Raw genomic sequence first — 18816 nt, 5'->3', positions numbered from 1 at the left:
ATTGCCTGCCTGGGGGCTTTTGAACTGGGATGAACAGTTTACCAGAGACACCGGGTTGGGAAGAAGATTCTGTCCTAGAGCCAAGAGAGAAGTAAATGCCACCCAACCCCACATCCCTCAAGTCTGTTCTGAAATACTTGCATTAGCTCATACCCAGGACTGGGTAAGTTGCAGGAGCTGGAGTTAGGGAAGAATTTCTTCCACTGAATAGTTCATTGGTTTCTTCCAGTTTCAGTGCTGGAGGGTGGTGGACAGACATGTCCAGAACAATGAGGCCAGATTGAAGGCTGGTCCATTCAAGTATGACAGTTCTCCTGACTTGTGGCTCAGGGGGCTGGCTAAAACTAGCTGCCTTGGTGTACCAGTCAGCTGCTGCTGAGTAATAAGCTGCCTCAACCGTTTTATTTATTCATGATTCCATGGGTTGGCAAGCCCAGGGTGGGCTTAACTGGACAATTTGGCTGATTCATCCTGAGTCATTCATGCAGCTGTAGTCAATTGGGGATTGACTGGGGTTAGCTGGGCTGGGACCCCCATGAGCTGTCAGCAGGGCATCTCTGTCCATGAGATATCATATCCTCCAGTGAGTCACCTGGAATTGTCCACCCTGAAATCTCCAGGGTTCCAAGATGGCCAAGTCTCTTGAGGCCAAGGCTTGGAACTCCCACTACTTCACTTCCACTATATTCTATTGGTCAAAACAAGTTGCATGGCCAAGTCCAGATAGAAGAGGTAAAGAAACAGACTCCAGTTCTCAATGAGAGGAGCCACAATATCCCATTATATACAGGGACCACAGGAGTTGTGCCATCTTGGCAAGCAATCTATCAAACTTTGGGGAGGAGGGGTGGGTGCAGCAGAGAGACTTCCTGGATTAAGGGGTATTGTTCCTGGGGCTTGAAGGCAAAGTAGGAGTTTTCCAGGTAGCAAGAGTAAAGCCCTGGAGGTAGGACCATGTGTCATTTGGTGTGACTGAGTTGGTCATACCCAGTGGTGACTGAGGTGCTGGTTGCTGCCAGAAGCTGGTGGGATGCTGAGGCTGGGGAAGTGGGCAGGAGTGCCTTGCAGGGCCCAGAAGAAGCTCCCACCACACTGCCCACACTGTCCACCTTGACCTCCCTCCCCTTCTCTTCACAGATGGCGCGACCAATCCAGGTGAAGCCTGCGGACAGCGAAAGCCGTGGAGGTAGTTGTCATCTCTCCATGGCTGCCAGACTGTGGGTTGATGGAGGAACGGGAGGAGGGAAACCCTTGCACAAAAGGTGGTGGGAGAGGCAGAGGCCCCCGCGAGGGTGGGGCAAGGTGATAGAGAAGGAAGGCATGGGTCCCTCCTAACCGCAGGGCCACAGGCCCAGCTGTGGAGGGTATGGCCAGGCCCTGCTGCTTTCCCCTAGAACTTGAAATACCTGATTCATTTCAGGTTGCAATGATGGATATCTTCAGATGCAGAGGCACTGGGGGACCCCAAAGGACTATGGATGGCTTTCTGGGTTGTGTGTGTGCTCAGTTGGATATATGAGCCAGTGCATATGTGTGTATGTGAGCATGCATTCCTGGGCATGCCTGTGTGCAGATGTGTATGGGAGTGTGCACATAGGCATGTGTTTTCTGGCTGGTTCAGTGCCTGTCTGTGTGCACATCTGTGTGCCTGGGCTGTGCATAGGTGCGTAGGTGTATATGTGCAAGCATGTGTGCTTGACTGTTCTAGGCTGGGAGTGTGGGTGTGCAGGCTCTGTCTTGTGTCTACATGAAGTTGGATCTCAGGATGGGTGTGTGCCATCAGGAGATGCTTGACTGTCCCCCATGGGATCCAAGACTAGCCATTCTTAGATACTTTGACCCCTCCTCCCCATCTCAGATGGATTACGGGCCTGAAGGAGAGCACTCAGCCTTGGAAATGGTGTGTGGGGCAGGGCTGTTAGGACCTCTGTGTATGCATAGGAGCGTGGTAAAGCCCATCTGGGCTGGGAGCCCATTTTCACACTCTCAACCTGGCTTCCATTGAAGGTTAGGGATTGGAGAGGGGGCTCTGCATGTTTTCATCTCTGTCTGTCTCTCTTTGTCTCTCTCTCAATCTCTATCTCCCTCTCTATCTGTTTCTCTCTCATCTTTTTCTCTCCTCCTATCTCTCTGGTTCTCTCAGAGCCTCTCTGTGTGTCTCTCTTTGTCTCTTCTTGTTTCTCTCTTTGCCTATCTCTGTCTCTTGGTCTCTCCCTGTCCCTCTCTCTCCCTCCCACCCCCATGAATGACAGCTGCCAGAGAACGGGTTTCCATAGCAACCCAACTCACCATTCCTCACAGAGGAAGCTGCCTGGTCCCTGATTACAGGAGAGCAGTGCAACTCCCCCGGGAGGCGGGAGAGGGCTCTAGTCCCTCACATGGGAGAGGCTGGGCCAGACTGGCCCCTGGCCTTAGGCTTGGGCAGGTCCCAGCCAGGCTTCCAGCCAATCCCAGGCTCCCCAGAAAACTGGTCTTCTGCACACACATGCCTTTATTCATTCATCAGACATTGATTTTTTGGCTTCTCCGGAGCCCTGGGAAAGTCCGATGGGGAGCTCTGCTGGGTACTGTGAGAATGCAGGCACCCTCAGTGCTCACCCTTGCCTAGAAAATTTAGATGGCAGACAGACATAGACCCAGGCCAGGCAAGGCATAGACCCTAGTACTGTGTGTGGGCTTTCTGAAGAACTCAGAGAGGTGGGAGGAATACAGAGGCGGGAGTAGCCGTTTTGCCTAGAATGGGGAGCAGTTGGGCAGAGAGGGCATTCTAGGCAGAGGGCACTGAATGAGGTGGTAGGCCTCAGGGACGTGGGCGGGTGAGAAGGCAGGGAAAGCGCGAGGCTGCGTCCTCCTTCACACGCGTAGAAGAGGGCCCCGGGGAGGTCCAGGGGCCCCACTCCACGCCCCGGTGCCTCCGCTTTCTGCTGGAGGGATGCGGAAGTTCCCGGAGGCTAGGACTTGGCTGAGGTGGTGTTTCCGCCCACAGGGGACCGGAAGCTGTTTGTGGGGATGCTGAACAAGCAGCAGTCAGAAGAGGACGTGCTGCGGCTGTTCCAGCCCTTCGGGGTCATCGACGAGTGCACCGTGCTCCGGGGACCTGACGGCAGCAGCAAAGGTGACCGGCTGGGGGCGGGGCTAGCTCCGGGGGCGGGACTATAGGAGGGCGCGGCTGGTGGGATGGGTCGGCGCGGGCCCCGGAGAGGGAGGCTGGATCCGGGGGGCGGTGCCGGGCTTGTGGGGAGGGACTGGCCCGCAGTGGGCGTGGCCTGGCACGTGGAAAGCCGGCCGGCCGGATGGGGTTCCTCTAGGCACGCAAAAGGACGGGGCTGGCCCAGGGGCGGGGCGAGCAGAGGCTGTCTAGTCTCACCTGGTCCCACTCGCCGGCCCAGGACATCCGGGGCTGCCTCCTGTGTCTGTGTCCATCAGACTTTCTGTCTCGATTTGCCTGTGTCTCCTGGACTGTCGGTGTACCTGATCCTACTTACTCCACCGTTCCTATAAGGTTGTACCATCCAGGAATGATTGTTTTATGATCTCCAGCAACTTGTTTTCTGGTCTGCTCTGTTTGGGTCTTCAGGTGTCTGGTGATCTCTGTCTACCTGATTCTACTTGTTCAGGTTTATCTGTCCAGAACTGGCCTGTCTCTGCCCTTGTGACTTGATCTTACTAGGACCGAATATATTTGATGGTCCCTGTCTATTTATTTGCCTGGCTCTTTTCTAAAAATTGAGATATGGTCACATACTGTAATCACATACTGCCAAGGCAGGAGGCGCAAGAGACGTGGGTTTGATCCATGAGTCAGGAAGATCCCCTGGAGGGGGAAATGACAACCCACTCCAGTATTCTTGCCTGGGAAATCCCATGGACAGAGGAGCCTGGCAGGCTACAGTACAGAGAGTCACAAAGAATTGGACAAGACTGAGTATACATACACACACACACACACACATATACTGTAAAATTCACCTTTTAAAAGTGGACAGTGGGAAAAAAAAGTGGACAGTGAAATGCTTCACAAAATTCACAGAACTGTGCAACTGTCATCATTATTGAATTCCAGGATGTCTTCACTCCTCTCCCCCAAATTTGTGTGACCCTTCCATAGCCCTCTGTCTGGAACTGTATCCTATGACCATCTGTCTGGATCTGCCTGTGTCTGGTGGTCTCTGGTTGTCTGTCTGCCTGATTCTGCCCTTGCCCGATGACTCTTCATCCCCATCTATCCAACTCTGGTCACATGGGCGTATCCATCTGGGTCTGAGTGTACCTCTGCCCGAGTGTGTCCATATCTCTCTCTGTGTCTGATGGTTTGTCACTTTAATTCTGCCTGATTACAACTCTGGATCTTGTGGTATTGGTGGCTGGTGGGTGTTCTCTAATCCTGTCCCCTTCACTTGTTCTAATGGGCAGTTCCTGCCTCCCTACCCTGGGCACCACCTCACACCCTCTGATGATGTGTTGGACAAACAGTTGTCTTACTGTCTGGTTCTTTGTTGTCCCACTGTCTGTCTGAACATATGGCTGCCTGTCTCTCTGTTGTCCAACCTGTGGGCTGCCCATGTCCATGCTGACCTGCTGTGCAGGGCTGCCAGCCCCTCTCCTGTGTCCCCTCACCCCTCCCCTTCTCTTGGAGCAGGCTGTGCCTTCGTGAAGTTCTCCTCCCACACCGAGGCTCAGGCGGCCATACACGCTCTGCACGGCAGCCAGACCATGCCGGTAAGTCAGAGCTGCCCTGGGCAATTTGGGTCAGGGTAGGCAAGGGGGAGGGGCCTGGCCTGACCATCCCAGCCATCTGGTAACCCCTGGCCCTTCTTCAGAGAGGGGACAGGGTAGGGAGAAAGAAGTGCATCTCTGATGGTGGTATGACTGGGTATATGTATGTATTTGTGTGTGTGTGTGAGCGTGCAAGTGTAGACTATGCAGAATGTCCTGCCAGTGTTTGGCTGCCCATGTGTGAGTATGTGTGGGCCAGTGTGTGTGTTGGTGTGCACACATGTGCATGTGCCTGAGAGTGTGCTTCCATGCCTGTATGTGAGTGTGTGGTTGTGAGTAGGTGGGTGTCAGTGTGCACATGAATGTTCACATGTATGCTGATGCATATGCACATGTATATGCTGTGACTGCATGCATGCAAGTGTGTTGAGTGGGTGTGCTCATGTGAGTGCACATATGTAAGTTATATAGGTAAGTGCACATGTGTGTTTGTGTGTGAGTGTGCCCCAGTGATATGGGGGGAATGAGTGCATGTGTGTGCATCTGTAAGAGTGTGTGAGTATGTGTGGAGGGGTGAGCACATGTGTGTGAATGTAGACAAATGTGTGTGTACATGTGTGTGTGAGTATATGTGCATGTATTATTGAGTGTATGTATGTGTATGAGTGTGGATGGTGGGTGTGAGTCACTGTGGGTGGAATGCATGTGTGTGTGCAGATGTGTGTGAGCCCCAGAGGAACAGGAGGGGATGGGGCTGGAGGGGCCTGCAGTTCAAGGCCAAGAAGCTTGGGATTCCTCCCAGGGCAATGGGGAGCCTCCCAGGGTATCCCCAGGAGAAGGAAGGGGCAGGCCATTTGGAAATGTCTCCGTGGGGCCAGTGTGGGAGATAGGCAGGCGGCAAGTCTAGAGCTGGGAGCTGGTGGGCCTGCAGCCGTGAGAGGCTGGAGGAGACCACTGGGGTCTTGGGGGTGGCCCTGCCACCCAGAAAAGTGGCCCTGGGAGCCTCCATCACTGTACAAAAATGTCCGAATCTGCCGCAGGGAAGACAGGCCTTGGGGAACCCACTCTCCTTTCTGTTGTTCTGCAACATGGTATGAAGAGCAGGGCAGTCTCAGATCCTCCCTTCTCTTGCTCTCTGGGTCATTGGGCATCAGTTCTAGTCCCTGGAGAGGGGGGAATCAACTCAATCCAAGGTCAAGCTTTCTCCTGCTCAGAGCTGTCCACTGATGGAGCTGGTGAGTGGAGAGGTAGTGAGCTCCCCATCAAAGGAGGTATTCAGTTTCTCAAATGATTGGAACCTCACCTGTTCTCAGGTGTGGGCAGCTATAGAATCCTCTGTATGGGCCTTCATTGTTCCTCTCCAGCACTTGGGTTCTCCATCTTTTTTGAAAGTATGGCTGACAGTCAGGTCCTCCTCTGCTTCCCAAAGGCAGCCCCCACTAGACAAGTGGGTGCCCCACTTGTGTGCATGGCAGCCTACAAGGTCAAGTGCGAGACCCAGGATGCTGATCTCCAGACTAGTCTCACTGCGGCCCCTGGGACCTTGAGGGAGGGGCTGATAGCTGCTGCCACCCACACCCCTACACTCCCCCCAAGGTACCTCAGAGTCCTGGCAATGTCCCCCTTCTTTCCTTCCCTGCTTGCGGCTGCCCTTGCAGGGTGCCTCCTCCAGCCTGGTGGTCAAGTTTGCCGACACGGACAAGGAGCGGACGCTGAGGCGCATGCAGCAGATGGTGGGCCAGCTGGGCATCCTGACTCCGTCCCTCACCCTGCCCTTCAGCCCCTACAGTGCCTACGCCCAGGCTGTGAGTGAACGGCGGACACACTCCTGTCTCCAGTGGGGCTCCTGACACCACTGTTTTGAGGGCCTAGCTCAGTGTCTCTCTCTCTCTTTCTCCATCTAGTCTCTGTCGAGTGCCTCTTTCTGTTTCTTTCTGAGTGCTATCTTTCTGTTTCTCTTGCCCAATCTCTGACTCATGGCCTTATTCTGGTTATGGCTAAGTCCCCAGATCCAGTCCACTTCCTGATCTCAGCCCCAGCTTAGCCCCCCACCATGAACTATGCTCTGAGCCCAAGCTGAACCCCAACTGACAGGACCCCAGGCTCGGCCACCAAATCCAGCCTGAGCCACAACCCTGGGTGAATGTCAAATCAAGACCCAGTCTTGGGTTGACCCCCAGATCCTGGCTGTTCCCCAAATCTAGATAAGCCCCAATTCTAGCTAAACCTCCAGGCTAACTCCAAACTGAGACCCAGCCCTGAGTGAGTTCAACATTGGCTGAGCTTGGGACTTCCCTGGAAGTTGCCATGCCTCCATGCCTCCAGTGCACAGCACGCAGGTTCGATCCCTGGCTGGGGAAATAAGATCCCACATGCCGTATGCATGGCACAACCAAAACAAGCAGAACACATAAAAAAACATTGGCTGAGCCCTGGTCCCAGACTAAGTTCTGATCATAGACTGAGCTCCAGTCCCTGGCTGAGCTCTGATTCCTAAATGATCCTTGAACATAGTCTGAGCCCTGATCCTATGCTGAGCCTTGATCCCAGGCTAAGCCCCAATTCCTAACTGAGCCCTAACCCAACCTGAGCCAAGATACCTGGCCTGACCCCCTGCCCCTGTTTCTGGAGGACTGGCTCCTCAACCCCATGAGCCATGCTCTAAGGCCAGGTGCCACTTGGACTGTGTACCTGACTCCCTCTCCACCCCCAGCTCATGCAGCAGCAGACGACGGTCCTGTCCACATCAGGCAGCTACCTGAGCCCCGGCGTGGCCTTCTCACCCTGCCACATCCAGCAGATTGGCGCTGTCAGCCTTAACGGGCTGCCTGCCACGCCCATCGCCCCTGCCTCTGGTGAGAGTCTGCCAGGGGCCCACAGATGGGGGGCAGAGCCGGGGCTATGACTCTCAGCCTTAGCTGGGACTAAGGCTACCCATGATGCTCTTCCACTCCCCAGGACTGCATTCGCCCCCGCTGCTCGGCACCACCGCCGTGCCCGGCCTCGTGGCCCCCATCACCAACGGCTTCGCAGGTGTCGTGCCCTTCCCTGGCGGGCACCCTGCCCTAGAAACTGTATATGCCAATGGCCTTGTGCCCTACCCAGGTAACTTGGGTGGTCCCCTGGGGCCGAGGAGAGTGGCAGGGGACAGGGAGGGTGTCCCTGGGACAAGCATGAATCCCTTTGCCTTGGTGTCCAGGGAACAAAAGTACAGGAAGCAGGGACTCTTAGGTTAATAGATACTAGCTATGGGTGCAGAGGGGCTTCCCTGGTAGTTCAGCTGGTAAAGAATCCACCTGCAATGCAGGAGACCCCGGTTTGATTCCTGGGTCAGGAAGATCCCCTGGAGAAGGGATAGGCTACTCACTCCAGTATTCATGGGCTTCCCTGGTGGCTTAGACAGTAAAGAATCTGCCTGCAATGCAGGAGACCTGGGTTCAATCCCTGGGTTGGGAAGATCCCCTGGAGGAGGGCATGCCAACCCACTCCAGTATTCTTGTCTGGAGAATCCCCATGGACAAAGGAGCCTAAAGGGCTACAGTCTGGGGGGTCCCAAAGAGTCAGACACGACTGAGCAATTAAGCACACACACACACATGGGCACAGAGAAGGGGGTTAAACATAGGAAGTTTGCAGTCAGACCTTCCTGGATTCAAATTCCAATTCAGTGGCCCTTGTGGGGAGTTTCTTTACATCTCAGAGCCTCAATTTGCTCATCTGGAAAATGGGACAGATAGTATCATTCATCTCATGATGTTGCTCTGATGAGGCAATCAGTCTGTAAGATGCTAACCCATCTCCTGGTACCAAGAAGGGTGCCATCAAATCTTCACTATTAATTGTTACCATTTGGGATCAGTGCCCATATTCATTCATTCATTCATCCAGGATTGACCATGCACAGATTTGTGGCACTGGACTCTGCCCTACTGAAGCAGAGGTCTCACCTTTCTCTACCCTATACCCTGATTTCAAGGCAAATGTCTTCCCACACCTTGCTTAGGTGAAGTTTGTCATCTGGGTTTCCACCACTGAGAATCTGTTTATTTTTATTTTGTAATAATTGGTGCTCACAGGGAGTTTCAAACATAGTACAGAGAGGTCCTGGTTACCCCTCACCCAGTGTCTCCGGATGCTAACACCTTACGTAACAACAGTATGTTGTCAAAACTAGGAAACTGGCATCAGTACAGTACAATGAACTGAACAGGTGTTGGAGACCCTGTTCAGACTTCACTGTTTACAGGCACTTGTGTCTGTGTGTGTGGTTCGTTCATTTTATGTCATTTCATCACAGGTATAGTTTTGTGTAACCACCACCACAATCAACATACAGCACTGTTCCATTACTACGAAGTAATTCATTCATGTGACCCCTTTACTGGCTTATCTCTCTGCCCTCACTACCCTATCTTCTAACAACCTCTCTCCATTCAAGGAGATTTTTAGTTGCCTCGACAAGCCCTCTCCTCCCCCTGTGTCCTCCACTAGGGACCATCGGAAGGTCACAGTCACATAGGGGATCCATAGGCTGTCTGATCAAGGTGTGGGGAGGGAAAAGAAGGAAGAGATGTGAATGGGTGGTGATCAGGAGCAGAGACCTGGAGCCCTAGAGAATCCAGAGAAAAAAGGGGGAGGAGCAAGGGGGTCTGGATGGGGACAAAGAGTTGGGAGTTAAACCTCTCTGGAGTCTGAGAAAACTGGATTCGAGTTGAGTGGCCCTGTGCCAGCTGCTGTTTTCCCACCTGTAAGAGGTTCCCTGAGCTTCAGTTTTCCTCACCTGTGGAATGAGGGTCATACCTATAAAATGTTTATGCAGAAATGAAGCCGGGGTGGATGCTGTGGGGTGGATGGAAGACTTCTGCTGCCCCCGCCCCACTGAGCCCCTCCGTCTGCCCCGCAGCTCAGAGTCCGACGGTAGCCGAGACCCTCCATCCTGCCTTCTCTGGAGTCCAGCAGTACACAGGTAGGGAGGCAGTGCGGCACCCCCACGCGTGGCACCCCCCCCCAACCCCCCCGCCCTCAGTTTCCTCCCTGGACTAGCCACTCCACACCCCTAGCTGCACTTAGATCTGGTTCCACCCCTCAGGGCCGCCCTCTTCATTCTACCTTGCCTCTTCTGTCTAGCCATACCTCCTACTTTGTGGCTTGGCCCCCGCCTCACCCTCCTTCGACATTTGGCCCTGCCCCTCATAACCTGCCTTTGGTCCCGCTTGTCGTGTCCTGCTCAGACCCGCTCTCCAGTGTGACCATGCCCCCTCATTCTTCCCAAGACCGGGCATTGGCTCCGCCCTCAGCCGTGGTCCCCCACCCCTCAAATATGGCCCCGCCCATTAAACGCTTCCCTCCTACATACGTCTCTCCCATGTGACCACGCCCCCTCTGCCTTCCCAAGACGTGTCGTGGCCCCACCCTCAGCCACAACCGCGTCCACTCTACTCTTTCCTGTGGCTGTGGCCTCTTCCTCAGACTGTCTCTCCCATGTGACCACGCCCCCTCCTTCTTCCTAAAATCTGGCCTTGGCTCTGCCCTCAGCCATGGCCCCACCCTTCGAATATGACCTCTTTCCCTTCTACTCTTCCCTGTACTAAGGTCTTAGTACTTCCCTCAGACCAACTCTCCCCTGTGACCACCCCCCTCCACCGTCCCAAGACCCATTTTGGCCCCACCCTAGGCTGTGACCTCGCCCCCTCAGTCTTAGCCCCGCCCCATGCGCCCACCGGCCTCACGCCCGTTCCGCCCTATGTCTCGCTCCCGGTCTCTGCAGCCATGTACCCCACAGCGGCCATCACGCCCATCGCGCACAGCGTCCCCCAGCCGCCGCCCCTCCTGCAGCAGCAGCAGCGAGAAGGTGAGGGGGCCGCGACCTCCCCTGGGCGCCAGCCCCGCCCTTTGACCGCCCCCCTCCACCTCCAGGACCTCCTGCCGGGTTTGACCTAGCCTCAGGGAACTGCTCGGCCTGAGGTCAGGAGAGACTTGCCTTCAGTTCCCAGCATCACCTGGGTGTTTGGGAGGCAATTGACTCTTGGTCTCTGAGCCTCCGTCTTCTCCTCCGGAAAGTGGGACCCGGGCTAGTCCCGACCCCATAGGGATAGCAGTGACCCTGTCTCCACCACGAGCTCTCTCCAGAGTGGAATGACTTTTTTTGAGTTTGAGGTCAGGGGGTGGGGTGATGAGGTATCTCTGGTGAGATGGGAGTTCCTCAGTAAAGTCAAGTGGGAGAGGAGTTAGATTCTGGAGTCGGACCGCGGGGATTCAAATCCACCCAGTGCTGACTTGAGGCATCGTCAGAAAGGCACCTCCCTGCCCCATGCCTCTGTTTCCTCATTGGCCGCAAGGCCACCCGTGCCGAGGCCTTGCTGGGGAGTGAGCAGCACGGTTCCTGACACATTGTAGGCACTCAGCCTGGAAGGAGAAGGCAATGGCACCCCACTCCAGTACTCTTGCCTGGAAAATCCCATGGATGGAGGAGCCTGGTAGGCTGCAGTCCATGGGGTCGCTAAAAGTCGGACACGACTGAGCGACTTGACTTTCGCTTTTCACTTTCCTGCATTGGAGAAGGAAATGGCAACCCACTCCAGTGTTCTTGCCTGGAGAATCCCGGGGACGGGGGAGCCTGGTGGGCTGCCGTCTATGGGGTCGCACAGAGTTGGACACGACTGAAGCGACTTAGCAGCAGCAGCCTGGGAGGTTTTCCTCGCCTTAATCCATCTAGTGGGGGTGGGGGTGGGGAGCTGGAGCCAGGCGACCAGCCAGAAAAGTCCCCCGACTCCCCCAGGACATGGGAAGTTTATGGATGGCCTGGCCTGTAGACTGAGTTCTGTGAGGTTCTGTTCAATTCCTTGCCCAGCAGGGCGCTGTGGGTAAAAGCTGGTTCCGATGCCGTCTGTGCTGCTGTAACAGAACAGGATATCTGCTTTCTGGAAAGCCACCCGAGTTCCAGAGCCTCACAATACCAACTGCAGGGCTCGTGGGGGAAGTTGGGTCAGGGTACACCACTCAAAATGTTGCCTGTGGGAGTTCTCTGGTGGCCCAGTGGTTAAGACTCTGTGCTTCCACTACAGGAGGCACAAGTTCCCTGGTTGAGAAACTAAGATATCTCATGCAGCCCTGGTGTGGCCAAATTCTTTTTTTAGAAATTGGCTGTGACATGGCAAAAAAAAAAAAAGACCCTAATAAAAATGGTAGCACAGTTTTATTCATGTTAGATGATTAAGAAATCCATGAATAGTACAATAAATTGGGCATTAGAAGTTTGCACAGGAAAGTGGCGTCAGATGGGTTGTAGCATGTGAGTTATCGTGAAGTGGTGGAAAGTTTTGTCTGAAATTAGACGGAGAGTCCGAACCTCAGATGGGAACAGGTCCTCCTCCTAATACACTTGGAGAGCTGAGAAAGGTGGTGAATGTGGAAGCTGCCTTTGCATATGTGTGTGCATTTTGCTTTCTTATGAGGTTCAGTTCAGCTAGGTGTGGCTTTCTGCCTTCACCTAGTGTTTCTTGGAGTTGAGCTAGCACACAAGCAAACACAAAATTCATGTTTGCTCACAACTGTTCTGTAACATCAGTTGTGTGGAAACACACCTGTATTTTAAAAACAAGCACATTAGGGAATTCCCTAGAGGTCCACTGATTAGGACTCGGTGCTTTCACTGCCGTGACCCCGAGTTCAATCCCTGGGCGGGGAGCTAAATTCAGGCAAACCTTGCGACAGGGCCAGACAAACAAGTAAGCAAACAACAACAGCAGACAAGCACATTAGCAGAACTGCGGTCCTCATCAGGAAGGTAAGGGTGGATGTGAATGTAATGTAATCTTGAATTTTGGATTTTCTGGGGTGGGGAATGTTCATCATGAGTGTTGGGATTTCTTGGTGGTTTGAGGGTTACCTTTGTTTGGGGAGACCTAGGAGAAGATCGTCTGTAGGTTCGGGATTAGCAGCAGGTTTGAGGACTAAACTGGGTAATTAAGGTTTTAAAATGTTCTGATTATTTATAATTCTTATATGAGCCATGCACTGGGGATTCTTCGGGAAGGAATGATTCTGATGGTTAGCTGTGCTTTAAAAAATTATTTCTGGTTGGTACAGCAAATCATTTAAACGTGACCAGTGGTTTCAGGATATCTGAGATTTGGGACTGAAGAATAATCTTTTTATTTCTCTACATTTTATTTTTGCATCAGTTTTTAAATTATCCAAGCTTTTAAAAATTAGCCAAGGTTTGGAAGGTTATCCAAGGTTTTGAAAATTATCTGGATGTTTGGGGTTTGGGACCGGGGAGTTACTTGTCTTATTCTAATCTGTGATCATTAGACTTCCAAAAATGAACCTTTCCATTTAAACCAGTTTTAAAGATATGGAATGATGGCAAAGACAGTACAGAGTTTCTGTTATACCCTACAACCAGTTCATCTGATTTTTGTCAATGACCAAGAGTTTGAGGTTTAGGGGTTTTCTGGGGGGTGTTGAGGTTGTCTGGGAGTTTTGGATTATCTGCGGTCTAGGATGAAAGGCTTTATTTCAGTTTGGGGGGCTAGGGATCATCTAAAGTTTGTCAGTTCTCTGGGGCCTGAGGATCAGCAGAGGTGTGGAGTGTCTGAATGTGGAATTTTATAGACAAGGGCTCAGGGCACCCTGCCTTCCCTCCCCGCTGTTTCCACGCCCCTCCTTTCTGGGTGTCAGGGTGCACCCCTCCCCCAATAGCTGGAGACACTAGCTGTGGGCTCCGGACCCATGCCCCTCCCCCGGGGGTCGGCCTCCTCTCCTTGGGGGCTTTATGTCTTTCTCTCCCCCCACCTGCAGGTCCCGAAGGCTGTAACCTGTTTATCTACCACCTCCCCCAGGAGTTTGGAGACACGGAGCTGACGCAGATGTTCCTGCCTTTCGGCAATATCATCTCCTCCAAGGTGTTTATGGATCGGGCCACCAACCAGAGCAAATGTTTTGGTGAGTCCTTGCTGTGGGTGCCCCTTCCTGCTTGCCACTCCCTGAACCGCAGGCCCCTTGCCCTGGGTGGGGTTGGGGGGTCGGGTGTGGTCAGCCACAAGACAGATCTGGTCTGAGAGAACCACATTCTGGGGCTTCCCTGAAGCTCCAGTGGTTAGGACTCTGTGCTTTCACTGCTCAGGGCCCGGGTTTATCCCTGGTTGGGGAAGGAACATCCCACAAGCTGTGCAGCAGGGTCAAGGGCAAAAAAGAAAGAAAGAATCACATTTATGATCATAACAAGCACTTATTAAGCGCCTACTGTGTACCCAGCACTTAGCATGAGTCATTTCTAAGATTCCCTTGTTCATTCATCCATTCATTCAACAAATAGACACATAGGGGCTTCCCTGGTGGTCCAGTGGTTAAGACTTCGAGCTTTCACTGTGTGTGTGTGGGGAGCACAGGTTTGACCCCTGGTGAGGGAACTAGGATTCCGCATGCCACAGGGTGCAGCCAATAAATAAATCAATAACACAAGCCCTGTATAAGATTAAACAAAAAAACCCAAATAGACATACAGTGCACCTACTGTGTGCCAGTGCCCAGCACAGTGCCTGGCACAGATTGGTAAAGGAAGCCAACAAAAATCACTGCCCTCTGGGAGCTCAGAGCCCTGCCACCCTGCCTGTAGAACCTTCTCTGAGGATAGAAATATTCTATATCCCCACTGTCTGAGCTGTCCACCCCATGTAACTGCTGAGCGTTTGAAGTGTAGCTATTGTGGCCAAAGCACTGAATTTTTTATTTTACTTAATTTTAATGAATTTCAATTTCAGTAACAACTCATGGCCAGTGGCTGCCAACTGAATTGAAAAGCACAGGTCCAGGGGGAGGAGGTGGAAATAAACAGGCAAGAATACTGGACTGGGGTGCCATTCTCTCCTCCAGGGGATCTTCTTGACCCAGGGATGGAACCCGAGTCTTCTGCATTGCAGGCAGATTGTTTACTGTCTGAGCCATCAGGAAAGCCCAGGATATAGGCCAGGGTGTTATAAATGATATAGAGAAAAATAAAACCGGTAAGAAAATACAGACTGATAGGAGGAGGCAGTGCTTCACTGAGGCCTGAATGATGAGGAGCCAATCATAGGAGTGTCTAGGGGAAGAGTGTTCTAGGCAGAGAGAACCACATGTGCAAAGGCCCTGGGGCAGGACAGGGAGGAGACAGGGAGGAGAGGAAGGCAGGGAGGGGAAGGGCAGGTCATGAAGGGCCTTGTGGGCCATGGGGAAGACTTCCTTGTCCCCAGACACAAAGGATGTTAAGGCTCAGAGATGTGTAACTTGCCCAAAGTCACAGGCAAGAACCTAAATTAGAAACAATCTGACTCCAAAATCTGGACTCTGAACCCTACCCTGTCCTCTGGGAAGGGCTGATTCTTGACTGCTTATTAAGCTCCTGCTGTTTAGTCACTAAGTTGTGTCCAATTCTTTGCAGCCTCATGGGCTATATACTGCCAGGCTCCTCTGTCCATAGGTTCCCCAGGCAAGAATACTGAAGTGGGTTACCATTCCCTTTTCCAGGGGATCTTCCAGACCCAGGGATCGAACCCAGGTTTCCTGCACTGGCAGGCAGATTCTTTACCACTGAGCCACCTGGGAAGTCCTGCTGTATATACTCATTGTCCAACCATAAAAGGGAAGAATTGTCCCCATTTACATGGGGAGGAAGGAGAGGTATAGATGGTCAAACAACATGCTTGAGGTCACACAGCAAGTTAGGAACAACACCCACCCCCCTGCCCCCGGCCCAGTACCCAGCCCCCCTGCTCCCACATCCTGCTTCTCAGTTCAGTTCAGTTGCTCAGTCATGTCCGACTCTTTGCCACCCCATGGACTGCAGCATACCAGGCTTCCTTGTCCATCACCAACTCCCAGAGCTTGCTTAAACTCATGTCCATCAAGTCAGTGATGCCATCCAACCATCTCATCCTCTGTTGTCCCCTTCTCCTCGCGCCTTCAATCTTTCCCAGCATCAGGGTCTTTCCCAATGAGTCATTTCGCATCAGGTGGCCAAAGTATTGGAGTTTTAGCTTCAGCATCAGTCCTTCCAATGAATATTCAGGACTGATCTCCTTTAGGATGGACTGGTTGGATCTCCTTGCAGTCCAAGGGACTCTCAAGAGTCTTCTCCAACACCACAGTTCAAAAACATCAATTCTTCAGCACTCAGCTTTCTTTATAGTCCAACTCTCACATCCATACATGACTATTGGAAAAACCATAGCTTTTGACTAGACGGACCTTTGTTGCCAAAGTAATGTCTCTGCTTTTTAATATGCTGTCTGTGTTGGTCATAACTTTTCTTCCAAGGAGCAAATGTCTTTTAATTTCATGGCTGCAATCACCATCTGCAGTGATTTTGGAGCCCAAAAAAAGAAAGTCTCTCTTGGTTTCCATTCTTTCCCCATCTATTTGCCATGAAGTGATGGGACCAGATGCCATGATCTTAGTTTTCTGAATGTTGAGTTTTAAGCCAACTTTTTCACTCTCCTCTTTCACTTTCATCAAGAGACTCTTTAGTTCTTCGCTTTCTGCCATAAGGATGGTGTCATCTGCATATCTGAAGTTATTAATATTTCTCCCGGCAGTCTTGATTCCAGCTTGTGCTTTATCCATCCTGGCATTTCTCATGATGTACTCTGCATATAAGTTAAATAAGCAGGGTGACGATACACAACCTTGATGTACTCCTTTCCTGATTTGGAACCAGTATGTTGTTTCAGCTCCAGTTATAACTGTTGCTGTATACAGGTTTCTCAGGAGGCAGGTCAGGTGGTCTGGTATTCCCATTTCTTTAAGAATTTTCCAGTTTGTGTGATCCACACAGTCAAAGGCTTTGGCATAGTCAATAAAGCAGAAGTAGATGTTTTTCTGGAACTTTCTTGCTTTTTCTATAATCCAACAGATGTTGGCAATTTGATCTCTGGTTCCTCTGCCTTTTCTAAATCCAGCTTAAAGATCTGGAAGTTCACGATTCATGTACTGTTGAAGCCTGGCTTGGAGAATTTTGAGTGTTACTTTGCCAGCGTGTGAGATGAGTGCAATTGTGTGGTAGTTTGAACATCCTTTGGCATTGCCTTTCTTTGGGATTGGAATGAAAACTGACTTTTCCAGTCCTGTGGCCACTGCTGAGTTTTCCAAAGTTGTTGGCATATTGAGTATAGCACTTTCACAGCATCATCATTTAGGATTTGAAAGCTCAACTGGAATTCCATTACCTCCACTAGCTTTGTTCATAGTGATGCTTCCTGAGGCCCACTTGACTTTGCATTCCAGGATGGCTGGCTGTAGGTGGGTGATCACACCATCGTGGTTATCTGGGTCATGAAGATCTTTTTTTTGTATAGTTCTTCTGTGTATTCTTGCCACCTCTTCTTAATATCTTCTGCTGCTATTAGGTCCGTACCATTTCTGTCCTTTATTGTCCCCATCTTTGCATGAAATGTTCCCTTGGTATCTCTAATTTTCTTGAAAAGATCTCTAGTCTTTCCCATTCTATTGTTTTCCTCTATTTCTTTGCATTGACAAAGGAAGGCTTTCTTATCTCTCCTTGCTATTCTTTGGAACTCTGCATTCAAATAGGTGTATCTTTCCTTTTCTCCTTTGCCTTTAGCTTCTCTTCTTTTCTCAGCTATTTGTAAGGCCTCCTCAGACAACCATTTTGCCTTTTTGCCTTTCTTTTTCTTGAGGATGGTTTTGATCACTGCATCCTGTACCAGTGTCACAAACCTCCATCCTAGCTCTTCAGGCACTCTGTCTATCAGATCTAATCCCTTGAATCTATTTGTCACTTCCACTGTATAATCGTAAGGGATTTGATTTAGGTAATACCTGAATGGCCTAGTGGTTTTCCCTACTTTCTTCAATTTAAGTCTGAATTTGGCAATAAGGAGTTCATGATCTGAGCCATAGTCAGCTCCTGGTCTTGGTTTTGCTGACTTTGTAGAGTTTCTCCATCTTTGGCTGCAGAGAATGTAATCAGTCTGATTTCAGTTTTGAGCATCTGGTGATGTCCATGTGTAGAGTCTTCTCTGTGCTGTTGGAAGAGGGTGTTTGCTATGAGCAGTGCGTTCTCTTGGCAAAACTCTTAGCCTTTGCCCTGCTTCATTTTGTACTCCAAGGCCAAATTTGCCTTGCCACATATCTCTTGCCTTCCTACTTTTGCATTCCAGTCCCCTGTGATGAAAAGGACATCTTTTTTGGGTGTTAGTTCTAGAAAGTCTTGTAGGTCTTCATAGAACAATTGAACTTCAGCTTCTTCAGCGTTACTGGTTGGGGCATAGGCTTGGATTACCGTGATATTGAATGGTTTGTCTTGGAAACGAACAGAGATCACTCTGTCATTTTTGAGATTGCATCCAAGCACTGCATTTCAGACTCTTTTGTTGACTGTAGGTGTACCCCATTTCTTCTAAGGGATTCTTGCCCACAGTAGTAGATATAATGGTCATCTGAGTTAAATTCACCCATTCCAGTCCGTTTTAGTTCACTGATTCCTAAAATGTCAATGTTCACTCTTGCCATCTCCTGTTTGACCACTTCCAGTTTACCTTGATTCATGGACCTAACATTCCAGGTTCCTATGCAGTATTGTTCTTTACAGCATCGAACTTTACTTCCATCACCAGTCACATCCTTAACTGGCTGTTGTTTTTGCTTCTGGAAACATCCTGCTTCTAGGAAGAATAAAGAAATTTCTGGAAGAAAACCTCCATAACATTCAGCAGTCAGGGGGTCACATGCCTTCTCTGAGTCTCAGTTTCCTCGTCTGTATAATGGGAGGTGTGAGTGATATGAAGACACCCCCCCTACCCCATTTCCAGATTCCCCTATGGCTCCCTGTGGGCCTCAGCCAGACCCCTCAGCCCTGATCCCACCATCTCTCTGCCCTGACCTCTCTGCCTCTCCCACAGATCTCAGGTACCCTGCCCCCAAATGCTCACACATGTGGTTCCCCTCCCCCTGGGGTGGCCCCCAGCCCCTGTAGCCTCTGCAGAGCCCCCCAGAAAGTCTATGAGAACCAACAGGTAAGGGGTAGGAGTAGGGCTGGGTGGAGGGAATTATGTGGTGGAAGTTTAAGGTGTGTGTGTCAGGAGGTGGTGCGCTGGAGTG

General features: G+C 51.3%; 1 protein-coding gene across 3 annotated transcripts in view; it reads left to right on the top strand.

Moving 5' to 3' along the window:
* CELF5 (CUGBP Elav-like family member 5) overlaps window positions 1-18816 on the top strand; it is a 49798-nt gene that overhangs the window by 28466 nt on the left and 2516 nt on the right. For 2 of the 3 annotated variants that reach the window (XR_015166864.1, XM_086410227.1), the window contains exons 3-11: window positions 1138-1189; window positions 2987-3115; window positions 4640-4719; window positions 6375-6521; window positions 7430-7571; window positions 7675-7821; window positions 9620-9682; window positions 10484-10567; window positions 13560-13662. Coding sequence is in view for 2 of the 3 variants with exons in the window: in XM_086410227.1 (XP_086266353.1) it covers window positions 1138-1189; window positions 2987-3115; window positions 4640-4719; window positions 6375-6521; window positions 7430-7571; window positions 7675-7821; window positions 9620-9682; window positions 10484-10567; window positions 13560-13662 (947 nt within the window). In the remaining variant the exon portion in view is untranslated. Of the gene's footprint in view, window positions 1-1137; window positions 1190-2986; window positions 3116-4639; window positions 4720-6374; window positions 6522-7429; window positions 7572-7674; window positions 7822-9619; window positions 9683-10483; window positions 10568-13518; window positions 13663-18816 lie in introns of all 3 variants that reach the window. The other variant, XM_086410226.1, reaches the window with a different exon arrangement.

Source organism: Bos grunniens, chromosome 7 (genome assembly GCF_055505025.1).
Source record: "Bos grunniens cultivar Pamir isolate PY7600 chromosome 7, Bosgru_T2T1.0, whole genome shotgun sequence".
NCBI classification, from domain to species: domain Eukaryota; kingdom Metazoa; phylum Chordata; class Mammalia; order Artiodactyla; family Bovidae; genus Bos; species Bos grunniens.
The sequence above is the reverse complement of the archived record's forward strand: the minus strand, read 5'-3'. Positions and strand labels throughout refer to the sequence as shown.